At 43.4% G+C, this 21,033-nt stretch overlaps 1 protein-coding gene across 2 annotated transcripts in view; it reads right to left on the bottom strand.

The window, feature by feature from the left end:
• MAML3 (mastermind like transcriptional coactivator 3) overlaps nt 1-21,033 on the bottom strand; it is a 387,866-nt gene that overhangs the window by 144,841 nt on the left and 221,992 nt on the right. For both annotated transcript variants that reach the window (XM_036313470.1, XM_036313469.1), the window contains exon 2: nt 9,912-11,414. In XM_036313470.1, the coding sequence (XP_036169363.1) occupies nt 9,912-11,414 (1,503 nt within the window). The remainder of the gene's footprint in view (nt 1-9,911; nt 11,415-21,033) is intronic.

Here is a 21,033-nt window from a genome sequence, read left to right on the forward strand (position 1 = left end):
GGCAGGGCATGTGCCCTGCCCAGGAATTGAACCGTGACCTCCTGGTTCATAGGCTGACACTCAACCTCTGAGCCACGTCAGCCAGCATGATCATAAACATTTGATTCCTTTCCCTTTCATCCTATCATATATTCAGTCATCAAGTTCTGTTATTTCTTTCCTCTAAATGCCACTGTACCCATTCCCTCTTAAACTTAAATGTCCCTTCCAGATAGACCCTTACTATCTCACACCTCAAATAGTAGAACACCCCCTAACTGTTCTCTCAAATTTCACCTCACTAGTCTGCACCCTTCCCTGCAGCCTGGCTAGCCTCTGCGTGGCCCACTTCAGGAACAACCCTTTGCCTGCGCGAGAATGCCTTTCCACCCACCCTCCACCCAACTACTCACGCTTGTGCTTGGTCTATCTCAAAGCTTATCTCCCCCTGGAAGGCTGCTCTGGTCTATTCCAGGCTCTGCTGACCTTGCCTTCTCTTTGCTCATGGTCCTTGGCGCAGACCTAACCATTTGCTGCTTTGTATGGACTTCACGTGCAGGCCTCTGCATTACTCTGATTAGGCTGCACATTGCTAGCCTCTGTAGAAAGTATTATTATGATACCCATTTTTAGTCCATAATATTTAGATCTTAGGAGTTAATATACATGGGGAGGCTATGCTTGGTTAAGTTTCACAATTTTCTATACTTGTGACAGGCTAGTAGGCTCCTGTCAAGACCGCCCTCTTACATGTGGACGCACTGGAAATCCATTGGCAGCATTGGGCAGTGGCCTAGGGTGCAGGGATGACATTGGATGCAGGGAATCTCTGACTCAAGAAGTAAAATAAAATTGGGAATTTGGGTGCGGCAACACCTCCTCAATGCCCAGAGGCGTCTGGGAAAGGTGCTTGGAGGCCATCCTTGATGGAACAGTGTCAGAACACAGAACACCAAGTTGTGGCCCTACCGATGTGCCTGCGAGCAGCCTTGCCCTGAGGAGGCTGTCCCAAAGGTGTCCTAAGGAAGCCTTGTGCTTCCTTTCATGTACATACTTTCTAATTCAGGGCAGTCTCTCTTCCTATAGGTCTGAGGAGAGAAGCTCAACACACACAAGGCTGTGCCCTCAGTGGGCCCTGATACAGAGCAATGAATAACCAGTCCTCTCTTGGAGACAAAGGCAAATTCACCCTTCACCATGGAAGGGGAGGACGGACTGCTTTGTCCTATTGAGAAAATCAACGGGAGTGATTCTATGGTTTACAAAACATAGCTAGGATCCTCAACCCTATTTTCATCACAGTGTTACTTACAGTAGGCAAGATATAGAAGCAACACAAGTGCCCATCAGTGGATGATCGGATTAAAGCATGTGGTACATATATACCATGGAATACTACTCAGGTGTAAAAAAGAATAAAATCTTACCTTTTGCATCAGTCTGGGTGAACCTAGAGATTATTATGCTAGGTGAAATAAATCAGACAGAGAAAGACAAATACCGTATGATTTCACTTATATGTGGAATCTAATGAGCAAAACAAACAAATAAATAGAGGTTCATAGATACAGAGAATAGGCTGACAGTGACAGAGGAGAGGAGGGCTCGGGGGCTGGGTGGAAAAGATGAAGGGATTAAGTAGTGCAAATTGGTTGTTATAGAATAGCCACAGAGACGTAGATTACAGCATAGGGAACATATCAATAATATTGTGTGGGGCCAGGTGGGTACTTGAAGCAATGGGGGGACCATTTGGTAAAATACATGATTTTCTAACCACTTTGCTGTAACATCTGAAACTAATACAGAATAATAGTGGATGTCAACTATAATAAAAAAGTAAAAAAATAAATTAACAAAATTTTACTCTAACCTAATAAAAAAAGAAATCCATTAAACAAAGTAACCACAATTTCCCATCTTACTTGAAATAATTCAAGACTTAGACTTCACAGAATTTATAGTTCCACACACAATAACTGCCATATCTAAGCAGCTGTAAATATTGAGTATTGAAATAAACACAGGCTGCTTTAATTAAAATGTCAGTTACAGTGGTGGTGAACTGCTTGTTAAAATGCATATTCCCAGGCCCCACTCCAGATTCTGAACCTTCGGCAGTAGAATCTGACTACCTGCATCTTAAACAATTTCCCCAGGTGATTCCTAGGCCCGCAAGTTTCAGAAACACTGTTTGATGAGTTGTAAGCTCTCTCTTGGTGCACAAAACCTTTAAAGAGTATTCTCATAGGGGGCTAATTAAAACCTCTTTCTTCCCCAATGCTGTTATAAAACAAATTCCTTTCCCAGAACTTGTCCTTTTTTGCTGTTTACACTTAGCCTCATAATTCTACGACTCTGACAGGATTTTCAAAATATGCCAGGATGTGTATGGAAATGACCGTTATACCAACCAATAGAACATTTCACTCGTTATCTGCATTTTTAAAGCAGTGCTGCCCCTGCTCTCCCCTCAGCTGGGTGGCCCTGGGTTCAGACCGCGATGAGTGTTCTGTCAATATTTTACTTTGCATCTGAGTTGCCAGATACTATTGGCTTAGTCAGGGTCAGGGAACCTAAATTGTTTTTATAGTCCTTGAAGTAAGTCAATATTTTCAAGATTCTAAAAACTTCTCAGTGGTTATAACTACAAGACCTTATTCTGACACCGCATGCTGATCATGTTGACACTGCTGTCCTTTAGAGCACGTGTTTGGCACATGTAAATTTTATGTTAAGACAGCACTTTAGGTTTTATGAAGCCAGCTCCAACAGAGGCCAACAGGTTAGAAGCAATAGTGTGAAATTTGCTGTAAAACATAAATTTCAATATTGGATAACATTTGATATGCAGATAGATGCTGAAAGTCACCAAAGGAGCCTCTAGCAGCGGTTCTCAACCTGTGGGTCGCGAACAATGAAAATACATCCTGCATATCAGGTATTTACATTATGATTCATAACAGTAGCAAAATTATAGTTATGAAGTAGTAACGAAAATAATTTTGTGGTTGGGGGTCACCACAACATGGGGAACTGTATTAAAGGGTCACGGCATTAAGAAGGTTGAGAACCACTAGTGGATCAAACACCCACCTTTACTTTAGCTTTCTGCAATGCCTTGGTACGACAATAAAGGAATAACAACGATACAAATATTCAAGAACAAAGAGGATGGAAGATTGAAATAGCAATCGAGGGATGTCAACCAAATTTTGGAAGCTGAAAATCAGGGGGCTGAGTGGCAAACGACTTGGAAGCTCAGAGAAAGCTGAATCTGATCCTGTGGTAGGGGAAGCCCAAAATAAAGCAAGATGGTTCAAGCTGAAGAATGCTCCAACATCTCAGGACCCAGAAGCACCTCCGGAGGCCAGGTGGGGGTGGGGTGCACACTAAAGGAGAGTTGGCTAAAGTCCTGTTTAATTAAGAGGTGGGCCAGACATCCTCCCAGACTGGAAGAAGGAAAGTGTATGACTCTCTGGAGAGACTAAGCCACAAAGCTCTGGAATCCTGCATGCCAGCCCTAGCTGAGGTGGGCAAGGAGCCATGCAAACACAGGGAGATTAAGTGAAAGTCTACATTGCCTTTATTTAGTGAGATATCCTTCACTAACACCATCAGCTACTCACTCCATTCTTCTGCTCAGCTCCAGAAGCCAGCCTCCAGATTTACAACTCCCAGTAATGAGATGGACGGAGTCTTTTCTGTCTGGTCATTGGTGAAAGTCTACAGACATTGACCCAGTGAGATGGCTGGGTTCTAGCCCAACCCCCCTAGAGCAAAGCCAACAGTTGACAAGCCTTGTGGAAGGACAGAGAGCAACTACTTAGCTTTATTTTGCCTCACTCTTAAAATAAACTAAATAACCCGGCTGGTGTTGCTCAGTGGTTGAGCATCAATCCATGCACCAAGAGTTTACTGGTTAGATTCCCAGTTACAGCACATGCCTGGGATGCGGGCTTGATCTCCAGTAGGGGGAGTGTAGGAGGCAGCTGATTGATGTTTCTCTCTCATCCATGTTTCTATCCTTTTCCTTCTCCCCTCCTCTCTCTATAAAAATCAATAAAAACATGTTTAAAAGTAAAATAAAATAAAATAAAATAAACAGACATTTGAGAAAAGTTTCTAACATGAAAGAAAAAATAAAATAAAATGAGCATATGAAAAAGGTGCTTAGGAGAAACAGGAAATGGGGGACACAAGAAAACTTAATCTAAAAATGATAATTAATATCCTTAGATTAAAAAGGCTATATCAGAGAACAAGAAAGAGGCTATGTAAATTTTAAGTATGATAAATAAAATGGAATGTTTAGCTTTAGAGATGGAGGATAAGGGTGAGGCCATCTCACAGGAAGTGGAAGAAAGGATAAAAATATAGAAAGTTGAAAAGATGAAAATTAGAGAACAATCGGGAGGCCCAATGCATGATAAATAAAAGTTCCAGAAAGTTAATAAAGAGAAAGGGAAAAGAAGAAATGATTAAAACACGAGAACATATCCCAAAACTTAAGGATACATGTTTCCAGGCTTTTGGGTAAAAGTTCATAGAACCAGACATAGTGAGTGAAGGAATAGATCATCACGAATTTCAGGGATAAGGGAGAAGATCTGAAAAGCTCCCAGAGTGAAAAAACAGGTCCCACCCATAGAGTGGGGGATCCAAATGTCACTGGGTATTATGAAGCCACAGGACCATGAAGAAAGGCATTTAAGCAGCAGAGCCAGAGAACTGTAGGAGAGAAGAGTGGAGCAAGAGGGTGTAAGCCTTCAGGACAGACACTGAAGGGGAGAGGAGGGAGAGAGGGAGGGGGAGAGAGAGAGAGAAAGAGAGAGAGAGAGAGAGAGAGAGAGAGAGAGAGAGAGAGAGAGAGAGAGGGAGAGAGAGAGGGAGAGGGAGGGAGAAAGAGATTGAGGAGGGGAAGAGAGAGAGAAGGGGGAGAGATTGAGAAAGAAAGAGAGAGAAAAGTGGTGGGGGAGAGAGAGGGAGACAGGGGAGGAGAGAAACAAAAGATAAAAGAAAATGCAAGAAAAATAGATGATCTGATGTGCTTGATCCCATTGAAAGTTTTACAGAGTCAGACAAGTTTGAGGGTAAGTGCAGAAATAACACCAATTTTTTAAAAAAAGAGGCAGTTATTAATCCCAGGGAAAACAAAAAGTCATACTAGAAGGTAAATATCATCATAATATGCTACACAGCCAAACTGTGAGGCACTATGCAAAAATTCCATGTAAATATGGAAGACTTTGAAAATCATAATTTGTAATATATCTAGCTACACTGAGAGTATGGGGCAAAGAAAAAAAAGAGGTTCTGTGTGTGGTGGGGGTTGTGTTCGTGAGGAGGTGGTGTAAGTGAGCTGAAGCTTCATCTTTTATAGAATCAAATAACTGACATATTGAGAAACAGCAGTCTATGGAATAAATGAGAGAAAATGACTTAATGAATTGAAGTGGTCACCTTGGGAAGCAGAAATAAAGAATGAAGAGGATGAAGCTGCTCCTCCTCATTACAAGCCTTCTGGCCTATTTGACTTTCTGAGCTATGTCATATATTATTTGGGTAAAATAAACACACACACACACACACACACACACACACACACACACACACACACTAAGGAAACGAAAAAAAGGACTCCAAGTTGTTAGAGTTAAGGACAATGTATCTTCAAAGGGATTCCTATGATGGCTGTTAATACTGGAGCTCTGTTCTTTTTTTGGAGATTTCATGGTTAAAAATCTTACAATGAAGACACCTCACATGGTGCCCAACAAATTTTGGTAAAATAAAATGGAAAAGTAAAAACTTTCTATAAAACATGAGAACACATGTACTCATTCTGATACACACAGTCATATACCGCAAACAGCATGCAAAGCATTAATAAAGAAGCATAGTCATCCTATTCTCTAGTCCTCTGATGGCAACTACTAAAAATGAACATCACCCCTTGGAAAGGACTCCCTTTCCACTGTTCCGTGTGAAAGGTATTCCTGGGCTCTGGGTGCCTGTAACTCGCCTGACCCCTCCTTTCAGAGGTGCTCCACTGTTTCTGTTTGTCAGACAGAGACCGAGTTTGCCTTTCCCGCAATCTCACTGTTGTTCCACTGGTTCAAGATTACCACCTGCTATCAAAGGATCCCTTTCAGACTTGCCTTTCCAGTTCTTCTGTTTGATCTCAAAGGCAGCTCTCTGTTATTTGTGCTAATGCTCTCTCCACTGGAGCTGAGACTCCACTGCAAACACACTTTGGTTCCGAACAACGATAATCACCATGTGTAATGATTTATTATCATCCTTATGTTTAAGATGCAGTGTCAGGTACTATGCAAAACATTGTAAAAACAGGAGGGAGGGAGGGAGGGAAAGAGGGAAGGAGGGAGAGCGAGAGCGAGAGCGAGAGCGAGAGAGAGAGAGAGAGAGAGAGAGAGAGAGAGAGAGAGAGGGAGGGAGAGGAGAGGCTGTTCTAGAGAAACAAAAAAATTAGGAAAAAGTAACAGATAGACTTGGCCAAAGTAAGTTATGGTTATTTCATCACAGAATCACATATTTTAAATATTAGAGAGCAGCCCAGAAAGTACAATATGAGAAAAAGGGAAAGGAGAAGTGATTAAAGAATTAATACGAGAACATAACCCAGAGAAGACTTGAAATTTCATAATGGTGGCAGTTTCACTGATACTTCCATTGTCGCTATCTTAGCTGAGATTTTATAAGAATTCAGAGCAGGTGATAGGAGTGAGAGAGAAGGTGAAGAGAGGAAAGAAAAGGAGAGTGAGTGTGAGGAGAAGGGTTTGGAACTATCTATCTGCTAAAGCAGGGATCCATAACTAATACTATATGTAAATGAGTGGAAAATAATGGCCCCATCTCACTCCAACTGGCAAACTGGGAAAATAAGAAAGTTTTAAAAAATAATTAGCATAGTATAAGCTTTTTTTAAAATAGGGGATTTCCCTTCCTTAAAAACTACCTTTCCTGATGGTAGGATTAACATACATGTATGACAGAAAACTTGGTAAATTATGGAGGGAAAACAGTAATCACTCATAATTTTACCAACCAAATATACCATTCTTAATATTTTAGTTATTCAGTATTTTTCTATATGTATGAAAAACACAATCTGGATTGCAACATACAAGCTACTGTATGGTCGATCTGCTTCACTTTTCCTATGAGCATTTCTACATGATAATCAGTCAATATCATGGTTTTCATGTCCATTATTTTTCCAAAATTCTTATTTTGGTCACAATTTTCCACTATTGTAATTAACACTCTTAGCACATAATCTTTGTACATAAATCTTTGCTCAATTTTGACAAAAGTTGTTTTTGGGGCGCTTTCTAGTTTTGGTTCCATCTTTTTTGAAATGTCTAGGAACTGAGTGAATTTCTGTTCATTTCTGAGAGGAATTGCATTTTCTGCAAATGTCCCAAATAAGTAAACATCTTTATAAGATAATTATGTTGAAATCAATGTTCTAGTGTTAGTGGCTTTGGTGCTCAAGTCATTCATTAAAACTAAGTGTGGCGCATGGTCCTTGTGGCCAACAAAGAATAAAGTGAATTTTCACTAGCAACAGCAGAAAACAAATTGAACTACACCTATGTATAATTACATTTTATGTCTTGCCTGTAATGCGTGCACATCTTTGTGCCATGTACTCGCATAGAGTGCAAATTAACGATTCTGAGAGCTATGTAAATACTGCTCCACAATCAGATAAAAGCATGAAATAACTGGTATGTTTGCAGAAGGATATTCACATGTTTATATGTGTATTTTGAAGCTTGTTTCAAACAGTGGTGAGTTAATATTTCATTAAAAAGCCTGCTTTTGCTTATGGCTCTGTATGAGGTTAAGAAGTGATTATTCTAATGAGGCCTCAAGAACGCAGATCCTGTCCACCCTGAAAGTACCTCGTGAGACGGAAGGACCAGAGGACAAGCCCATAGATTTAGTCCAGAAAACCATCACCTTCATTTCTTCACCTGACTGAGCTCTTTCCAAACATGAGCTCTGTAGCTTAAGGCCTCAGTTACTCATAGTGAGGCAAGCATAAGGACCTGAAATAAGCACCTTTAAAATTCATGTCCCAGCAAAGACAAAAACTTCATCCCAAGTTAGCAAATTTCAAAAGACATTCAGTTGGGAGGGTGGTGGTGGTGGTGGTGGTGGTGGTGGTGAGGATGGGCTCACACTGCACCCACATGTCTGCAGAGCCTGGGGATTAGAATTAATCATCTTTGGTCTGGCTCGGAGGAGATATTTTACTGTTGCTGGCAGAATTTGCATTAAGATGAAGATGAGACCATTCTGACAGCTTGTGATTTCATAAACCTCAGATACGCTAGGGCTACAACAAACATCCCTGTGAACTGCCTATATTTTTGCCTGCTTCAGAACTTAATTCTGAAGTGTATAAAATGTCACACCTTTCCAATGGTGTGTGTGTGTGTGTGTGTGTATGTGTGTGTGTGTGTGTGTGTGTGTGTGTGTATAGATATAGATATACCAAAATAATACATTAAAGTTCACATATCAATGATGCTTTCCTACCTTCCACTGATTGCAGTTGACGTAAACCAAGCTACATTTTTATTTCTCCAGACAGAATTTCTTTAGAGCCGGCCGGCATGTGCAGACAAGAAACCACTGTGAGGTTTTGGGATTGGAAGGCTGTGAAGGACAGGAACCAAGCCACAGAGCTCAGGCCTGTCTCTGCAGGCCAGCACCACTGCCAGCTCTGTGGCCTCCGTCAAGTTCAGGGGGGTTGGGTGGATATGAGGCGGGAGGGGGTCACACCAGGAGATAGAAGATGCAAGCAGTTGCCTAGTGATGCAAGAGCTGCCTGCATTACTTCTGATGCATCCAACTGTGGATACATATCTGAGCACTAGTTAGAACCTGTATGCACACGCCCCTAAAGCAAAGACTTTTCTGCAAAACCTCCAACTGCAATGCAAACGTTGGCATCCTGCAAGGACTAGGGCACAAAACAGCAGTAGGCAGTACAGTGGCAGCTCATGAATTCACCCCTGTATGGAGAAGGGCAGTAGAACAATGCACTTCCCCACTCTCTCCTTCAAAGTAGAGGAAGTGGTACATGGAAGGAGTTTTGCCTGTTGCCACAGTGGTCAGGATGAGGAGGTGAATGCTTATCAATGAGTACTCACTCCCCATTGGCTGACACTCATTTTTCCATGGATCTATTCCCTGCTGTCCAAACCAGGAAGCCGGGAAGTGGGAGAGAGGAGTTTGTTTGAATACTAAGGTACAGGCACCATCGAATTTCCCTGAATTAGAGCTGAATAAACTGGCGAGGTTTGACTGCACTCCCAAGTCACGAGCTTGAAGCAGCTTCTAATTGCCTTAGTTCAGCGACAAATCCTACAAAAATCTATCCTGCAGGTCACTCTGAAAATACAGTAAACTCTCTCAGATTTGAACATCAAAAACCCCAATGTCCAGGATTCACAACTCCGAAAGCTAGGCAAAGGCTGTTGAGGGCTTCATCAAAGCGTTGCAGAGATCCCCAAAGGCTCTGGCCTTCTCAAGGCCGAGTGTAAGACCGAAAGACCTGGGAGATAAGGAGAACAGCTCTGGCCCTGGGACCGCTGCAGCACTGCCTCCCTCAGAGTGAGGACCTTATGTAATTTTTCACTTCTTATCTGCCACTGGGAATCAAACTTCTTTGATTCCCAGGCATTCAACTACAGGCAAGTTAATCGGGCTAACCTTTTCCATCTCTTAGAGAAAAGGAAGGAAAAAAACCCCAAACCCAAACCTGACAACCCCATGAGGATGTGTAGGACGCATCTCCACAGGCAATTAAACCCTGCTGGTGCCAAAGCATCCCACGTGGGCAGTCTGAAATGCACAACCGCACGGCGCAAGGGGGGCATCACTTTCCCACCTACCTGACCGTGGGACGGCAGTGCCGCGTACGTCAGGGGCTGGTTCATCACTCCTTTCTGCTTCATGAGAAGCATGCGTTTCTGGTCCTCACTCAGGTGCGCCCTGGGAGCCTGGAGCTGCGGCTGCTGCTGCGGCGGCTGCTGCTGGATGTAGGGCATCAGGGGGCTTTTGTTGGGATTGGCCATGGGTGGCGTCATTCTCTGACTCAAGTCCGCATTGAAATGGGTCAGAGGCTTCGTGTTGCCGTAAGAGAGAATGTTGTGCTGTTTGTTTAAGGAGTTTGTACCCAAGTTATTTGGCTGCTGATTGATCATGTTCATGTGATTCTGCGGGAGGTAGTTATTCATTGTCGTCTTCTGCAGGTTGTTTGCCATCGGAGGCACTATGGGGTTTTGGTTGTTAAAGGCTTGGGGGTACATCATGGGGCTATTTGGTTTTTCTGCAGTGAAAGCTGCGCCGTATGGACTGGATGGAGGCCCTAACGGGGACCAGCTGGAAGTCTGGTTTGGGTGCTGCTGCTGCTGCATGAGCTTGGCCCTCTGCTGTTGCTGCGCTGCCATCTGTTTGAGCTGCTCCGCTGGAGACATGTCGGAGCTGGGCACAGCCCCCGGGCCTGACCCCGAGCCAGCTACCGGCACTGCTGCCGGATTGAGGAGATAACCATTGCCAGGCCGAGGTGGAGCTTGGCCCGGGGTGTGGGCTGGGTTTGGAGTTGGCGGGGACTGGACCGCACAGTTTGCTGGGGAGCTGGCGGGGTTCGGAGCTGCAGGAGTGTTGGCAACAGAAGGTAAACTGGTGGCCGTGGAGACGGTGGAAAAGGGAGGACCAGAAGAAGAAGGCCTCGTCTGGGGAGATCCCATGGAGATATGTGTAAAAGGAGAGTGAGAGGGGTCGCTCTTCACGCTCACACTTTCCTGGGAGAGAGGGGTCTCTGTCGCTGGCTGCGAGAATTCTGGCTCCTTCTTCTCTTCAAAGTCTTCATTGAACAGGTCCTGTATGTCATCCTCTGGAACCGTGTTGGCCAGCTCATCGATTAATTCTTGCCACTCCTGATCATTCAGGTTAATATCTGAGAACAGCTTGTTCTGATTTGAAAGAGATGTTTCTGATGTGTCTATGCAAGTAGGGTCGTCTAGAGGTTCTTGTTTGAGGTCCTTGTTCTGCAAGATGGCGAAGCTATCTTCCAGGTCACTACAACCATTAACAGGCTGCAGTTTAATCTCCGGGAGTCTGCCATTCTTACTTAGGTCTTCTAGGAGCCCAGGAGTGTGAGTCCCGCTATTTTGCAAGGGCAAAGAAGGCTTCAGGTCAAGTTGGTGCAGAGGAGAAGCTGAAGGCAGTGGCATGTTGTTGGGCAAACTGTTGATGGCTTCCATCCCGGTGGGAATGTCCTTTCGTATTCGCTTGCTGGTTGGAGAAAAACTCCCATCGCAAGCACCATTCTGCTGGTCTCCATTAAGTGGTGATCGGGCTCCTTCCAACTTCCTTTTCACAGTCTCCTGGAGCTGGAAAAGAAATAGGAAAGAGAATGATTAAATCTCCAGCTCATAGTTTATTCTTTCAGTGTGGTGAAATGTATTGCTGTCCACTAACTTCTAAGAAGCAGAGCCCACAAAGCTAAGAGACAGAAAACAAACTAAAGATTGGAGAGTGAGAATCATCTATTACTATTTTCAACGGAATGCTAAATGTGACACTTGGACCAAAATGTACTATACTTGAGGAAGATGTTAACACTTACTTAAATTTGTGTCATCTCTTCATTGAGAACATTAAGGAATTAAATAAACAATATTTTTAAAGAACAATAAAAAGCCTCTAAGAAGAGAAAATTTAACACATTTACTAAAGAGTGTAGAAATGAAGATGAACGGTTAACATAACCCCAAACTTCCTCTGAGTTCTTATTTTACAAGACCTCCCAGCACCTGGTGATGCAGTAGCCCACTCTGCTCTCATGCTTTCTTGGATTTCCTCCTGTCTCACCACCTGCTCTTCCTCAGCTCCCTATGTATTCTTCTTTCTTTCCCTTAAATGATAGTATTCTTCATTGTTTTATCTTAAGCTTTTTTCCCCCTACCCATTCTACACCCTAGCCTAGATGATTTCACCCATCACAACAGCTTCAACTAACTTCTCTAGGCTAGTGACCTCATAACAACATACCCAGCCCTCCCTTCTCTGCTGAGCTCCGCTAACTCCAATGCTTTCTTACCAGATGTTTCTTGGGCATCTACAACTCAACATGTCTCAACACTGAGCTGATTATCTTTTCCTACTCAAACCTGGTCCTCATCTCAGTACTACCCAGTTACCCAAATCAGAAACGTGAGCATTCTTCTTGAAACACCTCACATCACCAATCACCAAGTCCTATGGATTCTGCATCCAAACTATTACTCTAATACACCGACTCACCTCCAACCTCACTGCTACTATCCTTGGCCAGGATACCATTATCTCTTGCTAGACCGTTGCAACAGTCTCCTAACTGATCTCCATGTCTTGGCTTCGTTCATCCATCCATTTACTCTTTCACCTATTCTTTTATGCATTGCTTTGCTTTCTATCAATTTATTCACTGCGCTGCCACATTTTTCAACAAAACCAAAAAAGAAAAAACAACAAACAAAACAAAACAAAACATATCGCCCTTCTTGCTTATAACCTTGTAGTGATTTCCATTGTCTTCAGATTAAAACCCAAACTGAACCTACTTCACCTGGCTCTTTTGGTCATCATTCCAGGCACATCTTCTTCCTTCTCAGCTTAGCATCACCTCCCCATCACCTCCCGGACATGTTCTATAAATTCTCCTGAAACTTCAGTTTCTTAAGTGTGCCAAGCTTTGCTCTGCTTCCAGGACTTTGGACATTTTGTTTTCTTTTCTTGGAATATACTGTTTCCCCTCCACCCTCCCTTCCCCAGGTTAACAGCTGCTCATTTTTCTGGTTGTATTTTAGACTTCACTTACTTTAAGAAATCTTCTCTTATAGCCATTCCCCACGGTCTTCTTTGACTCACCTATACTAGGTTGGATATGCTGGAGTAAGTCTTTCCAAGCAATCTCTACTTCCCCATCATAGGTCCTACTATACTTTGGGGCAATTATGTAAGTGTCTGTTTAGTGAGCTCCAGGAAGGTGTGACTATAGCTGACTTGATCACTGTGTCTGGTGGGGCTGCACCTTGTGTTCAAGTTCAGTGCAGTGGTTAACAAATAATGGCAAATTGAGCGAATGATTCTGTTGTGCAATTCATAGAGGCTAAAAGAGGTGAGCTTAAATCAGAGCAGGAAGGCTGTCCCATTGACCATAAGGAATGCCTGGCTTTGAGATTCTGCATCCCCAAGAATGGGATCTCATACTTTGGAGTGTGTTGTGCCTACTTAACTGGACTCATTTAAGTCAAATTAAGAAAAGTCTTGCTAATTCTATGAATTTATAAGCCATAAACCTAATTCATCTGTCTGCCCCCTTCCTTTCTGCCAGAAAAGGGAAGTGTGTAGGATTTCTGGTAAAAGCACTTGGCAGAAAGTAAGTACTGGGCAAATATTCAATGGGTGACAAAAGGAAGAGAATATGGGGTTAGCTGGGTTTTTGTAGCTTCTCAGAGTCGAGGGTAGAAGGCAGAATGCATGGAGAGGGCAGGAGGAGCAGTCCTCCAGGGAAGAAAGGAGCAGGATTCCCTTGGACCCTGCACTAGGCACTCACACGCGGAACTGACCAGGCTCCAGAGGAGCCCCGTGTGAAATAAAACCCGTCCGGAGATGAGGTAGGGATTCTAAGAAGTGCCACTTTATTGCTGTTCTCCCATAAGTAGAGAAATCCATGTTAAAAGCAAACAGAAAAGGTCCTTGGGTGAAAATCCAGTCCAGCCCTTGTTCCTAAATCTTATATTTTTAATCACAACACCAAACACTGTCTGCGCTCACTTAGTAAAAGCCCCTGAATTGCTAAAAACAAAGCCCGAATGGGGACACACTGGAATTTAACTTCAAAGAAGATATTGGTTCAAGCCTTCATATAAGGTAGACACTGTTATAAAATGATGTGATTTATTGAACAAACCAGGAGACTGTGGTTCTGATCATAGGTGTGGCAGATACTTGAATGTAGCTCCAACACAGAGCGGCAAGTTCAAATATTACAGCCTCAGGGCCTGAAGGAAACAATGCGGGGCCCTGGGAAACCTCCTGAAGCGATGTTTGCCTTAAAACAAATAAGCTCTTGTCTTAAAGATGAACCTGACTTTACTTTAGAAAGTCAGGGCCCACCATTCTGTTGTAGGGCCACAGAGTGGATGGGGCAGGATGGAGAAAATAAAGACAAACACTCTGTTTGTTCCTCAGTAGAACAGTGGCAGCCAAGACCATGGACAAGGGCAGGTCTGGTTGGGAATCACAAGTTTCACCTCTTACCAGCAGAGCGGGCCTATCTGGGTGAAGCCCTGAGGGGCAGTAACACAGACACAGGAGCATAGGCTTTGGAGTCAGAATGCCTGGATTCAAACCCACGGCCCTCACTTAAGAGTTAAAACATATACCTGTGTCCTGGAACTTAATAACTGTTAGCTGTGATACCCACTATTAGATACTGAGTTATATGAGGGTAGGAACTTCCCTGTTTTGTTCACTACTGAGTCCCCAGCAGCTCACAGTAGACACTTGATAAACACACGTTGAATGAATGAATCCTGGACAACATGGAACCTCTCCTAAGCCTTGGTTTCCTTATCTGCAAAATGGGTGAGTAATAGGTAGCTCATAGAGTTACCCTGAAGCTGAACTTAAATGAAATAATATGGAAAGCACTTAGCTTCGTGCCTGGAGTCCAGTGAGCACCCATTAAACCTTAGCTATTATTATTTTTAAAATTCACTGATACTAATAGCCACAACTGCAACTGGGAGAGAGTACTTTCCTGATCTCTAAGACACAGATAGGTAGAATGACAGTATTTCTGTTCGCTAGCCCACAAAACCCTAATGTTTTCCAAGCATCTGGTGAACCTTTTAAAATGTGAACAACAAAAATCAAATTTGCAATTCAAGCCCACGTCCAAGTGCTAATGCATTCGTGTCCTAGATTGTAAAACAGCTCCAGGTTGTTGAGGTTCAAATCAAATAGATTTCCAGCATTCAACCTGAGTGAATGCTAAGAATTTCTTTGTCCTTGAAAGCCTCAAGTTCTCTCCTGCTGGCCCCTTTAACCCAAATCTTGACATATACTTCATGTGTCAGCGTTTAGGAATATAAAAAAGACCCACTGAAGACACTGAAGCTATGGTGTGGTTTTTTTATTTTGTTTAGTTGTGTCCCAAATAGCATCCCCACTGTCTCAGCACCCGCTGCTATATGGAAAGGTGGTCTGAGAGTCTGATTCTCTCGTCACGCCTCCGGGGAAGGAGAAGGAGAGTGGGCAGAAAGGGATAGAATCTGGGTGCTTTGGAAGACTAACTCACAAGCTCTCTGCTCAGTGAGCATGAGAATGGCTGACTAGCCCTAGCTGGTTTGGCTCAGTGGATAGAGCATCGGCCTGTGGACTGAAGGGTCCTGGGTTCAATTCTGGTCAAGGGCACATGCCTGGGTTGTGGGCTCAATCCCCAGTAGGGGGGTGGGTGCAGGAGGCAACCTACCAATGATTCTCTCTCATCATTGATGTGTCTATCTCTCTCCCTCTCCCTTCCATTCTGAAATCAATTAAAGAGAGAGAGAGAGAGAGAGAGAGAGAGAGAGAGAGAGAGAGAGAATGGCTGACTACACGAGGAAATGTCCTTGTGACTTCCCCACCTCTCCAGGACCCAGGTATCAGTCTCATCCCAAACATCCTTATCTTAGGGAGTCCCTGGCTCTTCTGCCTTCCAATGCTATGATTTGTGCCCCTGTGGAAAAATCACAGGAACTTTTTATTGAGCATCAGCTTCCTTGCTCCTGGGTTACTATTATTATAAGTGTTTTCTCCCATTAAGGGACGCTGTGGTGCCAGGAGCTGAAGCACACTGTTCACCCCATGCCAGTGACACTATGGGCCACTATCACCTGTCAGTGACTCTGAAGGAAACAACTCCTGCTTCACACTGGCTCCAGCACCAGTCTCTGGTCTACATGCTGTAGCTCAATGGTGTGTGTTTCTATGAAACTGTGGGGTGTGTGTATGTAGGAGGAGAGAGAGAGAAAGAGAGAGAGGGAGGGAGGGAGAGAGAGAGAGAGAGAGAGAGAGAGAGAGAGAGAGAGAGAGATGATACCCAGACAAGTAGTAACAAGAATAGCTGTGCCCTTGGGGTTATACAGCCCTTTCACAAAGGACCATATTTAGTTTTCACAGCAAACCTTTGGGGTTGGTCATATGCGGGTCCTGCTGGCTCTACAGGGAAAGGGGCAGAGCTTTGGAGGAGGTGGGATGGGGAGGGTGGATGACACCCATAACAAGGAGGAACAGGGCTAAGATTACAGCCCCTGCTGACATAGAGGAACCCTATTCCCTGAGATTCTCAGGGTCAGTATGTCCACAAAAAAAGACATTCTTTCTTTCTTTAGACTTTCAGCAGTGCTAGTAAGTTAAACACACACACACACCCAATTTCCTTCCCTCCCCAAAGCCCACACCTCTTATGCCTTGTCCTGATTTTGCATGAAATTGGGCATGTTCACAGAGCTTGGGAATAAAGATGATGACACTGCTATTAATGACTACTTTAGGATGGAAGATATCAGGGTAAACCATCAGATTCCTTGTCTTCTACTCCTGATGATTCTAAGAGATAGGTGTTACCTTGTAACCCTGGTCTGACTCCACAGCCCACACTACACCTTCATCCAGGACCATGAAACACAGCCGTACCTTCTTCTGCGGCACTGACTCCAATGCGAACAGTCTGATGCTCCCTCAGACTGTTTTCCGGAACCACCCTTGATTCCACCCTCTCCCCACCACCCACACCCAATTAAACCTCAAGAACTGTCTGTTCTTATCATTAATAAATTTCAAATTCTCATCTTCCACCCCCGATGACACTACTTTAGTTCAGATCATCACTTCTCTCTTGACTTCTGCAGCAGCTCCTGAGTAGTCTCCTTGCACCAGGCCCGCCTGCCCTCCAACCCATTCTCTGTGACATGGCTGTGCTTTTCTGAGTAGATGTGAGCCTGATCCAGCCCATTGCTCATCTGCAGCTCTTTGGAGCTGTCCAATGACTTCAGCATCATGGACGTCTGGCGCACAGGCCCTCCACAACTTGATCCGGCTTACCTTTCCTATCTTAGCGATCACCTCTGACCTTCTTTCCCCAACTGGCCCTCCAACACCAGTCGACGCTAAACCTTTGTTATACTTAATTATCTGCAGCTCTCAGCACATACAGTGTTTATTCTCTCTCTTCTGAGCCTTTGCATATGCTATACTCTTATCCAACTTCTTCATCTGACTAACTTCCTTTGTCTTCCATGAGGCAGCTTAGACATTACCTTCAGTGTAGGCTCTTGTGATGGTCCCTCCCCACAACTCCTGATCTTGGGGACCCTCCATGTGATCCCAAGTCATCCTAATACATATTGTCCGATAGCTGCTTTCTTTCTCCGTCATGGGATGGTAGGAATGGATGAGCCCTAAAAAGATCTCTGAAGTAACCACACTGAACTTAAGTCATTGACCCTCAAAGCAAGCACTTGAAAATATTGGCCTGTATAGTATTTTAGTGGCAACTGATTAAACATAACATTTATTTGTGCTGGAAATGGCTTGTGGACTGTCCCCTCCTTAATATTTCTGAGGACAGTAAGGATTCAGGGAAACTATGATGAGAACAATGGAGAGCATATGAAGAGAATCATGGAAGGGAAGGCTGAGGCTGAAACCCAGAGACCTGACGTGACATTGCTAAGGTCACACGTTTTGACACTTACATGAACTGAAAATGCTGGCTATTTTCATAATTGAATTTTAAACTTCCATACAAAGACTTCAAGTTTTCATCCACCAAAGCACCCCACCCCCAACCAAAAATGTGAGTGAACTCCCTTCACCAACTATTAGAGACACAGCTATTTCCTAATATTGAAAGATGAACTGGAATCACAGTTTCCAGATGCTATAACTAATTTCAAGGCTCAAAAAGAACATTTTTGTCATTTTGATCTGCTCTGGTCAAACCAAAAGATGACTCACTGAATCGATTTTCATATGGTTATTCTCTCCCCACTCTGCCAGCAGATAACTAGCACAGGAACACACAGGCAAATTCGACTTGCTTAGTTAAGGCATTTGATGAGTGACCCAGAATACTCATTAGATATTTTAATTAGCAGAATATGAATAGTGTGCAGAGCATTTTCAGAGTTGTCTCCTAGATTTCAGAGCCCTTAGAAAGCATTTTTTGAGGGTTATTAAGTGGTCCAATTTTCTGGACCACCGATTATCCAACTTGAAGTGACCTGGGCTACTGTGAGAAATGCAGATTTCTTGGTCTCACTGCCACAGTTTCTGATTCAGGAGCCCAAAGTGGGGCCCAGATTGGGACGCAGGTTAAATGCACAGGTATCTAAAGACACTTATCAGATTTGATCCAGGGTCTCCAGTTTTTAGGAATTCTGAACTACATTAATAATTCTGCTCAAGTTATGACATTCTGAAGTTATTGGTTTGATTAAAATACACACACACATGTACACACACAAACCTGATGTCAGTATAAAATGTTCACCAGTGACATTCTGGGACAGCTCATAGACAGGGCTAGGGAACAACACTTGGGGTGAGATGCTTCCAATCTCAGAGGACCTGGGATTCTGCAGAAGCTTGCTGGATGTCTACAAGACTTTTCATGACAATGTTTATTTTTTGTATTTTAGGTTTCTCTGGGCAGGGAGTATCCTAGACCAGGGGTGGGCAACCCCTGGCACACGTGCCAAACATGGCACACCAGTAACATTTGCTGGCACGCGAAATCCTCTCTTATAATCTTCCATTTACAATTATTTTTCTTAATATCGACTTCCTTATTTTTCAGATAAATTCAGTATAGGTGCATCTTAGATAAATAAATAATTTTACATAACAAGTTATCTTAAAGACCATAGACATGGATTAACAAGAAAGGAAGAGCAATTTCTATGCCTCTGCCTTAACTCCCCCTGCCTTCCTAGATCCGACCAGTGTTTTGGTTTCATCCACATACGCTTGTGAATCTTTGTTCTCAGTGATGAATTCTGTTAAGTCTTGTAATAGGAGTAGCCTGACGGATGAAAGTAGTAGCTCGTGCATATCTCTGAAGGTCACGAAATATAAACCTGATGTAAAATCTCTGTCATCAGTGATGCAGCAGCAAAAGTCCCACTGATAATATCAAACGGAGTCATAAAGTTTTCTGTCGGACTATCAGTGTACATGTATACATTAAAAAATAAATGTATTTTTCATCATCATATACTGTGTTTTTGTTGCTCGAATGAATTTTATTATTTCTTCAAGGTTTCTCACATACGTACACCTTAAGAGATATCAAGTAGGCGTAACATGTTCTCAAAAAATTAGGGTTGGCATGCAGAAGAATTTTGAGTCAGAGATTTTGCTGGTTTTGGCACGCACTCACAAAAAGGTTGCCCACCCCTGTCCTAGACATTTCCCCTTTCCACGTTATACACTTGCCTTCATTTTCATGCAATGAACTGAGGGTGTGCCATGGCCTGTGTGCTAGTGCTGAGGGGTGGACTCATTCCCAAGAACAAAGACCACCCCAGAAAGTGAACCTGTGTCAGACATGGACCGACAAAAGTTGAATATGTTTGTCTTAAGGAGATCTATGTGAAGGATAGAGCGACACACAAGAATGTAGTAACCTATCACAGCTCCTGAGGTCTCCCTTGTCAGCCTTGTACACTGCTAACATTAGGTCTGAGAGGAAGGAACTTTACTACACAATAAAATTCATGTGGACACACACACACACACACACACACACACACACACACACACAACTAGTTCCCTGAGAGCCAAGAGTTTAAAACCTCTACTTTTGATCATCCGAGAACACAGATTCTCCGAACCTGGTCAGTGGGCAGCAATCTGGGTCACTGGAGGGGATGTCTGTCAGCCTTGAGCAGTTAGAAATCTCCATTCTGTAATGCTCCAGGAAGAAAAGGATCATCTGAACAGGGGCCTCTCCTCCTAATGGGCATCTGAAACCTCAGCTTCAGAGGCCCAAGGAAATGCAGGGGCACCATTGAGCCCCCAGCCCAGGGGAACAGGACCCTTCAGAATATTCTGGAGGACTCTGAGGTTAATCTTAGAAATGACCATGATCCTTTTCCTTTTTGCTAAGAGTCAGATTTAAAGCTCTATTCCCAAGTAGTCTCAGGAATATACAAGAGGGTTATCACTCTCTTCAGTGTTGGGAGCATGGATGCTCACCCAACTCCAGCTGTGGGTACCAGAGGAAGGTCCCCTTTAAAAGCATTTTGAGTCTTTTTGGGTGTGGCTGAAATCTCAGGTATGCTTTGATTCTTCAGTTACTTTTAAACATGTAATCAGCACCAGTTAAATGCACAATAACTACTGAGAATGGATCCTAAAACATCAGCAGAGCATTTGAGGCTGCTGACATTTACAACTGGTGGGTTCCAAGGTCTCTTCAAATCTCCATATTTCCAAATACATACATGTTCACACAAGCCTGTGGCTTTCTCTGAACTGAATGAATAAATTGTATTTTCGGTCATGTGAATCCTGTGGATTCTTTATATCTCAAGTTGTAAAGTTTTTCATGAGCTCTGTACAGTTAGTTTAAATCAGTGTTTGAGCAAATTATGAACTCATTAAAACTGAGACTGCTATTTCTGCAAATGCCAAGGCTATATGATTTTCAAATCTCACAAAATGTTCAGTAGAAAGCGCTGCACTTCTAAGTTTTTATCAGAGGATCTGATTCACTGCTTACTAAATATTTCAGGACATTCACGTCATTTAAGATTCTAATTGGCTGAGGACTTACCATGTACCAGGCATCAGGCTAAATGCTTTCCATGTATTACCTTGATTAATTCTCACAATAACCAGAGAGGACAGGAGTGTGCCCCAGAGCCCAGAGCAGAGCTCTCCTCAGTCCCACTTGCCTCTCACTCCGTGCTCTCA

This window comes from Myotis myotis, unplaced genomic scaffold (assembly GCF_014108235.1).
Source record: "Myotis myotis isolate mMyoMyo1 unplaced genomic scaffold, mMyoMyo1.p scaffold_m19_p_6, whole genome shotgun sequence".
NCBI classification, from domain to species: Eukaryota; Metazoa; Chordata; class Mammalia; order Chiroptera; family Vespertilionidae; genus Myotis; species Myotis myotis.